Raw genomic sequence first — 12,674 nt, 5'->3', positions numbered from 1 at the left:
CATAAAATTTCTGATTTTCATGATGTTTTGTTCTTTTCTAGTTCTTATTATCTCTTTTTCCATTCTCTATAATGTAAATAGGTAACTGATTGTTTCACTTGGCAAAAGTTCATATTAAGCATAAAGGTAAAAAATATGCTTGAAGTCAGACTGCATGGCTTCAAATTCCAATTCCACTCCTTATTAGTTTTGTGACTGAGTAACGTCTCTGTGCCTCGGTATCCTCATCTTAAAATGGGGATAATAATAGAACCAAACTCAGAGGGTTGCTATGAAAATACAGTAGGCATTCAATAAAAGTTAGTTTCCATCCTCCTTTTTTTTCAATGTACATACCTTCACTAGAGCATTCGCTTGCCATTTACTATACTGTAATTCATCAAATATATTTACTGAGTGAATAAATATCTCAGAGAGTTATGAAATTAAAGGAGAAAAAGATGTGAAAGCACATTACTGGTGCTCAACAATCGAAATGATTAAGCACAAGTGGCAATGTTAGACAGACACTCCACAAATATTAGTGGTATGCATGCCAAACCTCATCTGAGATCAAGACTTCTTCCCATATATGTGATTTAATGAAAAGGTGAAAATGGTTAAAAAAAAAATAATGCTCTCAATTTGGATACTTGCTTTGTACTAATAAATTTAAGGAATAATATATGGAATAGACATAATAACAAAAAAACTAAAAAACTATTTGGAGGTGAACAAATAAACTCTGGGATCCAAAAACATAAAAACGTTAGCATTAAAAAAAATACAAGCTAGACCAAAGGAAAGATCTTGTTTTATTACTGCTTGTATTCATGACACAAATGAAATGGAAATATTGATTAAAGCAAAGAGGTAGAATGGAAATAAAAAGCAGAGACAGATGTCAACATACAGAGATATGAATTTGAGAGAGCAAGATACAGTACAAATGAAGGCAATAATAGACAATGATCTCACAATAAGTAGATTTCAAAATCCTGTAATTTTTAAAATAGCCTAGTAGCCTGACTTCTTGTTTTATAAATTAAGAAACAAATAAAATACTCATTAGAAAACACTTCCTAAATGGTCATTTCAAGAAAGCAAAAAAATCCTGAGTTTCACGGAGGGATAATCAGAACAAGAAGATTCTGTAGGATGTCAGGCTTTTATTAAGTGCAACTTATATAACTTTGCTATGGGGGGAAAAAAAGAGTAAAAGTACAAGATGAAAAGTGACTTTGAAATCAATGTTGATAAAAATTACAATTATTATAAATATTACTGATAATAACAGTTAATCTTAGTAGAGAACTTAATGTTTAGGCACCACACTAAACTAAGCACTTCAAATGTATGAAATGCATTTAAGTGTCAAGATAATAACTATAAGGTACCACCCATTATTGAATTCATTTAAAAAAAATTAAACTGTAGATTAGAGAGGTTACATGATTTTGTCAAGGTCACACAAGTTGTACTGAAGGAGCAGGATTTGAAAGAAAATCCTGTAACTACTGTTTGTGTTGTTAGTAAAAGAAACAAGCAAATAAATAATAAAATGCCTAAATTCAAAAAGCTATCATAAAAAAGAAGAAAAAAATAGTACAGAAAAACAAAAGGAAGGTATTATCCATAAGTAAGTCTAATAATGATTAGGACATTATTATATAAATGAATGTCTATTTCAATTTTACTTTAAATAAGTAGATATTTAACTTTATTAGCCATTTCTATATAATAAAGTTACAAGTATGTAATTTAATGGTCTAAAAAATACTTAATGCCCATGAGAGTATTTAATAAAAAGTATTTAATGCCCATGACTATTCTTTTTCAGAATTTTAATCTGATTTTTCATAGTCTGCCAAGGAGAATGATGTCAATTATACTTTAAACGAAAAAAATAAGCCACTGTAAATGAATAATATAACTGATATAACACTGTCATTTCACAATAGAAATGCTTGTTAAACTGACAAAATGTTTTAGTTTCATCAAAAAATAAAAAGTATATATTATTTCAAATTTTGTCTCATTTACATTTATTTTTTTTTACATTTAAAAACAATTTTAAAAAATCTGTATCGCACCTTATTTGTTCTGGAGTGCCTCCTGATGTTGCATTAGTTATAGCCCAAGCTGCTTCTTTTCTGGTGCGAAACTCTGCTTTCTGAAGAATCTCAATCAAAACAGGAAAAATATTTGCATCTATAACAGACTAAAGAGGAAAAATGATATAGCATAATCAATGCAAATACAGTTTTAAAAATATTAGTAAGTAGACAATCTTGAAATTCATTGGCTTTAAAATGTCAGGCTTTTTGGAAATACCTTTGGAAATATTTTATTTCTAATCTTTCAATAAACTCTCACATACCTTCCTTTTAAGACTGGAGAATATATTAGCAGAAATTAAATTTTAAGTGTGATAAAGCACAAGGCAGATGACTAATCAAATGGATAAGTAATTACTGACTCAAGGAGCTTGACAGGGCCCTAATAAATCATTATTCAAAAGTTTCAAGAAGAAGATCATTGCCTAACTTTTCTAAAATTAATGAAAATCACTCCCTTTTTAAAGACTAACCCTTATTTGTCAGGCACTGTGCTGACAATTATAGACAGACAGACAGACACACACCACTTTTACACACACACACACACACACACACACAAAATTGCTATTCCTCATTAGAATACTTTAAGTAAATGTTATTATTTTAGAAAGGGAAAGGCTATGCTCTTTAAAATACTTTTCAAGAATCTTTAAGAATCTTTTTGAGTAAACCACTAAAAAACAACAGTGATAAAATACTGACTTTTTTCCTAAACTAACTTCTGAGATCTTCGTCTTTTCTCTGAAAGTTATTTACCTGAATCTGAGCTCTATTTCCAGCAGTAATGTTGGAAACAGTCCAGCAGGCTTCTTTTCTGATTGACTCCTTTGGGCTACTCAATAAGTGTAAGAGACAGGGTAATGCAGAGCAATTCAAAATTACCTAAAAGTTAGAAATGAAAAGAGAGAGTTTTACAGCAAAAAACAAACAAAAATCCAACTACACAAAATATAACTAATGTGTTATTTAGAAATACAAAACTATTCTGAAAAACTAAATTAAGAAAAAAGAAATTCCTATCAAAGTAAAACTTAGGCACTTGCTGTCTTCCACTCTCCCACAGACAAAAGTTGTCAACTGATTTAACTATTTGAAGAGAGATTTGGTGACTGGTCAGGATCCAACCTCTAGTTTTGCCGAGTAAACTGATGAAAGGAAATAATGTGTAGAGTAAGTTTATTTGTTTCATTAAAATTTTTACTATTCCATTTTTCTTTTGTGAAGAAGTATATTATACTTTGTTCCTTTACATTCTTTATTCTATGGCAAGATTATGTTCCTATTTTCAAAATACCCATAATGATTTATATTAAATTTACTTGAGGAAGAATGTATGAAGCACTGGACCAAACTTCTGCTAAAAACAGTGTATGTTTAAAAGGGCATTTTCATTTAAAGAGCTATTTTAAATTAATAACTATCAATTACTAAGGATCAAATGTTTAATAACTAAGGTATCTAAATAGGACTTTTAAAGATTAAAAATAAAGAAAATATGGTGGCAAGCAAAGGGGAATCTAACGTGTTACAGAGCTTAGGTTGCTATCTTCAAAAGAGACTATCCCAAATCTGAAGATAATCTTGATATCACACCTTTTTTGATATTTCGCAAACGGAGTTACTTGCTAATCAGGAAAGTGTTTCCTTACTATTGTTCTTTCCATTCTCATAATCTAGGTCTTCAATCTACTATAAAAGGCCCTTCCATTTCCCACCCCACTTCTATTTATAATCGATCATTTTCTCTGTTTCACTGTTTCCATTCATTCCAGTCAAGTTTAATGCCTCTTCAACATACCACACATCTGTCTGCCTCTGAACTTATGGTCGGAACTCACCTGTGTTTGAATATCATCACCAGTCACAATATTACCAACTGCTCTTAATGCAGGTGATACAACTTTATAATCATTGTGCCTAAAATAATAAAAATATGAACTTACACACTATATAAGAATTTAAAATTTACAGAAAATTTACAAAAATAGTACAAAAAATTCCCCTATACTCTTTACCCGGAGAGCCGATTCGAGTTTCACTAATCATCACAGTAATATCTCTATAATAAAGAATCTAATCCAGGATAATGTGTTGCACCCAGTTGTCATGTCTCTCCAGACTCTCTTAATTCCAAACAGTTACTTAGTATTTCTTTGATTTTCATGATCTTGACATTTTTTATAGTCATAAGCCAATTATTTTTGTCCAGTGTTTCCTCATGGTTAAGACCCAAGTTATATACTTTTCGCTAGGATAATACAAATGCTATAGTATTTTCATTACATAGTATTGGATAGCATATGTTATCTATTTTGTCTGGTCAACTTAATTAAGATGGTGTCTGCTATTTCTCCATTTTGATATTACTGTTTTTCCCTTTGTTATTAATATTTTATAAGGAAATGCTTTTAGACTATGTAACATCCCATCCCTTAACAGTCTAGCAGTCTCCAATCTTTTTGGCTCCAGGGACCAGTGCTCTCATGAGAATTTAATGCCTGATGATCCGAGGTGGAGCTGAGGCGGTGATACTAGCACTGGAGAGCAGTTGCAAATACAGATGAAGCTTCACCAGCTTGCCCACCACTCACATCCTGCTGTGAGGCCCGGTTCCTAACGGGCCATGGATGGGTACTGGTCAGTGGTCAGGGGATTGGGGACCCCTGCCTTAACCTACTTTCACCACTAGTTTTAGCATCTCCTCATGTTTATTGTCTGAATTATTAATAATTAGTATTGTTGCAAATGATAACTTTCTAATACTATCATTCCAACTATGTGCCTTTCCTATCTATCTATTGATCTACTTATTTTAGTGTGAACTCATGGATTCCTATTTTATTCAATAAGTTATATTATTATAATTTATTTCAATGCTCAAATCATCCCAGGTTTAAAGAGTAGGAGTCCCTTCAAGTGGACTTTTGTGTCCTTTTAACATTTCTCCATGCTTTGACCACTCATTATTTTCTAGGTTCATCTTATTTTTTTCTCAGTCTCAGATCTGGAATTACTTTTATTAACAGGTACTATGAGAGCAGGTACTATGTTCTGTACTTCATAAAAATATCTTATAGAACGCTCTATCAGATAACAGGCTTTCCATACATACGTGTTGAATTAAGTCCCTCCTATTCATAAAGAGATTAAAACTAATGAAATTCATTAACAAAATGATCAATGCCAACCAAATAATAAAAGATACAAGTTTAACAATCAACTTTTCAGTATTACAGCTATTTTGCAATGTGGGGTTGGTAGCTTTTCAATTCTTCCCATAGATAGTGACTCTTGATGTATTTACGAGGCCATTATTCTAATTGCTAAACTTAATACACAATCATACAATTACTAATCATAAATTATAGTTACATCAAAAGTTCCACCAATCTTCGACAGACTCCAGAATCAATGACTGCTTGAATTTTATCATTGGGTCCATCGGAGAGATAAGAAAGGGCCCAACACACATCTGCTAGTACATCTGGGTCGCTGCTAAATAACAATCGTGACAGGACATTTAAGCAAGGTGAAACCTGGAAGAAAAAGCCAATATTTAATTTTTTTCTCTATCTAAAACCAAGTTTCTTGAGAAAAATATAGAAACCTATTTTAAAACCAAAATTTAATGCTACAAAAATACCAGATAAACATTCCATTTAAAATTATAACCAGATATAAACATGACACTGATTGTGACTCCTATTAATCTTACATAAAATATGTGGTAATTTAAAGTTTGTAAAAATGAAACATGTATTTGTGATGCCCTATGTTTACATCATACACACATTCCAAAAAGGCATATCAAAATTGAGAGAAATAAAAATGTTTCTGTTAAGTGTTTAATATAATGATCATGGAATATGATCTAACTTAACCTCACTTTTCTTATTACATGTACATTATGGAAAGTAAATCTAATAATCATTTGAGGAGCAAAGGTATAAAAAATACAAAAAGAACTCTGAAATTTTTTAATGGAAGTCATTTATAAACTGTTCTTCTTAATGTACTGAAACCCTAAATCATCAATTAAAAAGCACCCATGACAAAAGAGATTTTAATCCCTCTAGCATTAATACTACAACTACGACTAATCAGTTGTGAGATGAGCAAGTCACTTCACCTCTTTGAGCCTCAGTTTCAGAATATGTGACAAAAAGAGGCTGAATAGATAAATTCTATGATCCCTCCTCTCAAATCAGACAGACCTCTGTTCAAACACTACTCACCAACTGTGTGACCATGGGCAAATAACATAACATCTCTAAACCCCAATTTCTTCATTTATAAATAAGGATAATATGGTAGTGTTAAATTAGTAAGAATGTATGTAGCATCTTAGAACAATTTCTGGCATATAATAAGCACTCGGATATTGGCTCTTTTTATTGCCATGGTTACAACTAATTCTATATTTCTTAAAGTTTTTTTTTAATCAGTAATCTAACATATCCTTTAGTCTCTCTCTTAAAATGTTAAATGTTAGATATGCCACAAATGAAAAGTGATGACAGCTTTTTTATGTTTTAATATTTTAGATGAATTTTTCTTCACCTCTATTTTAAAGATTGCCACTACACTATAAGCTTCTGAAAATCCTTATCTTCTCTGCTGAACCTTTCTTGTAAGGATACCCCTGGGGTCCACAAACAGAAATCAGATCACTTACAAAACATATGTGTTCATCTGTAAATTAGGAAATATAATCTATACAACTGGATCTCACCTCAACAATTATGCCTCTACCCTACCCACCACCTCCTCTTCCTTGAACAGGGAAATGTGAGAATCAGCTTTTAAAGCAAATATAAATTTTTGAATTAAAAAATGTAGTGTAACTTATATATATTTTTATTTATTTAAAAAACAATAAAGTGCTATACATTTCTAGTTTGAGAGCAAAATAAAAACATTTCTGCCCCACAGTATTCCCAGAAACAAGGAAAAGAAGATAAATATAGGCAATATACATACATTATTCAACTGTACACTTGAAACCTATATAATTTTATCAATCAATGTCACCCCAATAAATTTAATTTTTAAAAGAAGAAAAAATACATAAGAACTCAAAAGAAAAGAAATATAGAGAATTAGTTGGGTAGATATTAGGTAGTACTGTAGGCTAATGCTTCTCAAAGTGTGATCCATGGACTCCTGGGGAGGTTTTTAAAACCTTTAGGAGGTCTTTCATAACAAAACTATTTTCATAACTATACTAACACATAACTTTTCTTTTTTCCATTTTGTTGACATTTACACTAAAGGTATAAAACAATGGTGGGTAGAACTATCAGCACCTTAGCACAAATCAAGGCAGTGGTACAAAATGTACCACAGATCTTTATATTTTTCACCTCTACACACTTGCAGTTAAAAAGAGGGGAGGGAAGCCAGTTTCATTTAAGAATTTCCTTGAAGTAGCATTAAAAATTTCTAATTTTATAAAATCTCAATTCTTGAACACGTTTTTTAATACACTGTGAGATGAAATGGGAAATATGCATTTAGAGCACTTCTACATACCAAAGTATGATGGTGGCCTCTAGGAAAAGCACTCGTCTCAGTGCAAACTGTATTAGCCATTTTTTCCCCATAAAAATACCATTTTTCACTTGGATGTCTATTAATCTTTATTAGGTCTTTGGCAGACTTTTTTTTTTCCCCATGAAAATATCATTTTTCACTTGGATGACTATTAATCTTTATTAGGTCTTTGGCAGATTTTTTTTTTTTAAATAAACAAAGTAAGTCTATCGCTTCAAGGAAGCAATAAGCAATATTTGTTGCCAATGATAAATTTTGAAATTTCAAACAAATGTTAGAATTTTGGAAATCTTGTATCCACCTTGGTTAAGTCTGACAGCTTTCCAACATTGGTGGTTATACTGTTATTTTTTAAAAAATATATTGTATAATGAAATGTCAACATTTGTTAAGAGATGCAGAATTCAGTAGTTCCTATAGTCCAAATGACCAATGCATGATGTTACAAAATCATACCTGAGAAAAAGATCCATTTAAAGTGCAAAAAAGACCAGTGGATTTTAATACAACAAAGTACAAAAAATTCAATGATATGATTTCAGATTCCTTAATGCAACTTTTAAAAAAGCTACCACTTAAATTTTAGTATAGTATCAAGAAATATTAATGATTATCTGAAAAGACTTCATATACTTCAACTAAAACAGCATATCACAACAGATAAATGCAGTCAGAAATGAGATTCCAGTTGTATGTCTCCAGATATTAAAGAGATCTGCAAAAAAGTAAATCAATACTACTCTTTTCACAAAATTTTTATTTTAGAAGTATTTTTCATAAAAAAAAATCACTTACCATGCAATGGGTTTGTTATTTTTATATGAATTAATAAATATTTACATTTTTTGTTTTAATTTCTAATATAGTAAATATTGCTACATATAAACCATGTAAATAAGAGCTTTGGGTCTCTGTAATTTTTAGAAATGGAAAGGGGTCCTGGGGTAAAAAATTTGGAGAACCATTGTTCTAGGTAGCGGGAACAGCTAGAGCGAAGGCAAGAGCATGTTTTGTGTGTCTCAGGAACAACAAGCAGGCCTGTGGCTTGAATGAAATGTAAAGGAAAACAGTAAGAGTTGAATAAGAGAGATGACAGAAGGGCCAGATGATGAAAATTCTCATAGGATATTTAACAAATTTATCTTGTACTCTGAATAAAATGTAAAGAGCTGTGGCAAGATTCTGAACAGAGATGTGGTATATACAAACATTTTAACAGGATCATCCTATCTGTTAGCTTGGGAATAGAAAATGACGGGTAAAGAGAAAAGAAAGATTTATTAGGAAGCTACTGCAATAACACAGACAAAAGACAGATGGTAGCATGGACCAGGTGGTAACAAGGAAGGTGATATATTTCTTTCCTCAATATATTATTTTGAAAAATTCCAAACCTATAGAAAATTTACAAAAGTAAGAATGAATAAACAAACACCCATATACTACTCATATAGGTTCACCAGTTAACATTTTGCCACATTTGCTCTCTCCCCACTTTCATATATACACGAAGTGCATATATATATATATATATATATACACACACACACACACACGCACGCATGCACACACATACAAAGTGCATCTATATAATTATATACAGATATAATTAAATATATATATACTTTACTGGCCTATTTGAGAACCTATTGTAGATATTATCATGATACTTCACTCCTAAATACATTAGCATATATCTCCTAAGAAAATGGCATTCTTCATTATTCTTCAGGCACAAAATAATTACCACATCCAAGAAATTTTATATAGTTGCAATACTGTTATCTAAGGTTTAAAGCAAATTCAAATTTTTTAAGCTAAAACTTAATTTTGATCTATGATCTAATCAATAAATAAACAATGCATTTATTTGTTTTGTTAGTGTATTTTTAAAAAACAGGTTTATTTAAGTATAACTTACAGTAAAAAAATTTTTTTAAGTATACAGTTCTAATGAGAGTTTTGACAACTGTATACAGTTATATAGCTACCACCCAATCAAAATAAAGACTATTTCTATCACCCCTAAAAATATCCTTCTGTCCCTTTCAGGTAATCACTCACCTGTTTTTTTTTTGTTTGTTTCTTTAGTTTTGTCTTTTCCAAAATACTATATAAATGAAATCACACAGCATTTGTGTGTGCCTTCTTTCCTTAGATTAATACTTGTGAAATTCACTCATGTTGTTGTACATATTAGTAGTTTCTTCCTTTTTATAGATAAATGGTACTGTATCATATAAATGAACCATAATTTGTTAATCTATACATCAAATGTGTATATTTGGGCTATTTCCAATTTTGGTGATAATAAATAAAGCTGCCATAAATATTTTTCGTACAGGTCTTTTTGTAGTCATACTATCTCTTATCTATTGGGTAAGTACCATATTGCTAAATAGTATAGTAAGAAACTGCTTGTTTATTTAAATGTCTGTAGCATTTTGTATTCCTGTCAGCAATATATAAGAATTTCAGTTGCTTTCTATTTGGGGAGCATTTAATATTGTCAGTTGTTGAGATTTTAACCGTTCTAATAGGTATGTGTCTTACTGTCATTTAATCTTGAATACTTCCCCAAGCTTATTTGTGTTCTTTCATAACACTGGCAATTTTAAAGAGTCCAATACATTTCTTTTGCAGACATTCCTTCAATTTTGATTTATGTTATTGTTTCCTCATTATTAGATGCAGGTTAAACGTTTCATGCATAACACAGGTGATCATGTGCTCTTCTGAGTCATGTCACATCTGAAAGCATATAGTGTCAGTAATGCTAAGTTTAATAATTTGGTTAATCATTTTAATCATTTGGTTAAGGTGGTTGGTGTCCCCTGGAATTCTCAACAGTAAGCATAACTCTCTCCTACCCCAATGAAATGAATAATACTCTGTAGGGCAATACTTTCCAATCATGTGAACATTCTGTTCCCCAACAATCTTTCACCTAAATGTTTTAGAACTCACTGATGATTTGTACCTGAATGAGTTATTACTATGGTGATTGTCTTTTCGAACACCCTTCTATTAGTAGGCATTCTCTAAAAAACAAAACAAAAAAAAACAAAAAAAGGCTTTTCTTTTTCCATTTTAATTTTAGGGATAGACACATAGTTTTTTTTTTAATATGATGTGTTAAAAATATTTCCTTTCTTTATTCATTTTGATCCTCAATTTGTCTAGAGGGACCCTTACCTAAATATATTTTAGAAGTAGAGCCAACAGAATTTTCTGATGGAGGAAATGTAGAGTGTGAGATTAAAAAAAAAAAAAAAAGCGGGGTGGGAGACAAAAAATATTAAAGTTTTCTGAGTAATGTAGGAAAGATTGTTGGCAGGGCAGGTTTGGGGGGTAAAGAAATGGAGTTATTTTTAGAAATGCTGAGTTTGAGACGTCTCTTAGATATCCAAATAAAGATGCAGAGTTTGGCGTTTAGAAGAATATTTTAATCAAACATTGAAATCTGGAAGTTGCTGGCATGTGGATGATATTTAAAGTCACAGAATGGGTGAAATCAATGAAAAAGTGAGTGCAGATAAAGATGAGAAAAAGCCAAAATAATGTACTTTGTACCCTCAACCTAAGGAAGCAAAAGAGGAGGAACTAAAAAATGAAACTGAGAAAAAGCAATCATTGAGGTAGAAGGAAAACTAAGAGAGTGTAGTAGCTTAAAAACCAAGTTTAAAAATATTATATATAGGAGGAGGAAGTGACCAATTGTATCATGTGTAGGAAACAGATCGGATTCCATGAACACTGATAAATAACCACTGTACTTAGCAAGTCATGTAAGACGAAGTTTAAACATTGACCCGTGGATTTCACAGTGAGAGACATATATGCCCTTAATGAAAGCAGTTTCAGTACAGTGACTGAGGCAAATTCCTGATTGGAGTGAATTCAAGAAAAAAAGCAAGGAGAGAAAGTAGACAATACAAGAATAGATGAATGAGAAATTTTTCTCTAAAAGAGAACAAAAATATGGGGTGATAGTTAACAAGGAAAATGACAGGAGATCCCAGGGACAAAGAAAAGATTTAACATGGAAGAAATAATAGCATATTTTTATAGTAATGACAATGATGTGGAAGAAAGAAAAATAATTGCTAATGTTGAAGAGAGAAGAGAGAATTGCTGGACATATACCCCTGAATAGGAAAGTTAGAAAGTTATGCAGCATAGAAGCAGATGAATTAATTTTATAAAGGAACATGGAAAAAATAACCAACAATCACAGGAAAGTGTAATAGGTAGGTACAAGTAATGACAGGATGCCCAGCGTGGTGATGGTAATCTCTGGAAACTCTCTTCTGAATGCTTCCATTTTCTCATTGAAGTAGGAAGCAAGGTCATTAGCTGAGAGTTGATGAAGAAGAAGGAAGAAGCAGAGGTAGGAGGACAGAAGAGAAAATAAACAGTCCCTAATAAATAACTTTTGCAAGTTGTTAAATAACGTCTATTAACCAATACCATAAATGTGAATCAACCTTACGTTTAGATAACCACATCACTTCTCATGATCTATGTACCTCTCTCAAAGTCCCCAATGTTTCATGAGATAGTTCATAAAGGTAATAACTTTAGAAAAAGAAGCTTAGAAAAATGTGGTTTAGACTAATGGTTTTACAGATTACAAATTTTATAAATTTCAATGTCTTTCGAAAAGCAAATTCTTCAGGAAAAATATACTACATAAATTTCAAAGGTATTATCATCATATAGAAGTTTTTTTTTTAACGAGTTATTCTTGTTATTACAAAATTTTAAAATCTTTACTGCTTACTTATGGTTAAAGAAATGCTAAAACCCAGGCAATATAATTAGAACAAAGAGATGTCAAAATGTAAATAGTGTGGTCATTCTTCACCTTTAATTCATATAGACACTGAATTCAAAAGTAGTAGAATGGTATCCCCAAAATTTACCCACATTCTATTTTTAGACAATAGAACTAGATTGAAATTTATAAATCTATTCTTTTAGCAGCAAAATGTTAGTAGCTGGAGGAAAAGATATGCTAAC

General features: G+C 31.1%; 1 protein-coding gene across 3 annotated transcripts in view; it reads right to left on the bottom strand.

Moving 5' to 3' along the window:
* Positions 1-12,674, bottom strand: part of KPNA5 (karyopherin subunit alpha 5) — a 45,762-nt gene that overhangs the window by 7,399 nt on the left and 25,689 nt on the right. For all 3 annotated transcript variants that reach the window (XM_039870939.1, XM_039870960.1, XM_039870949.1), the window contains 4 exons: positions 5,472-5,635; positions 3,938-4,016; positions 2,856-2,981; positions 2,073-2,200 (listed from right to left, as the gene is read on the bottom strand). In XM_039870939.1, the coding sequence (XP_039726873.1) occupies positions 2,073-2,200; positions 2,856-2,981; positions 3,938-4,016; positions 5,472-5,635 (497 nt within the window). The remainder of the gene's footprint in view (positions 1-2,072; positions 2,201-2,855; positions 2,982-3,937; positions 4,017-5,471; positions 5,636-12,674) is intronic.

The sequence above is a fragment of the Pteropus medius genome, unplaced genomic scaffold (assembly GCF_902729225.1).
Source record: "Pteropus medius unplaced genomic scaffold, Ma_sr-lr_union100, whole genome shotgun sequence".
Taxonomy (NCBI): Eukaryota; Metazoa; Chordata; class Mammalia; order Chiroptera; family Pteropodidae; genus Pteropus; species Pteropus medius.
The sequence above is the reverse complement of the archived record's forward strand: the minus strand, read 5'-3'. Positions and strand labels throughout refer to the sequence as shown.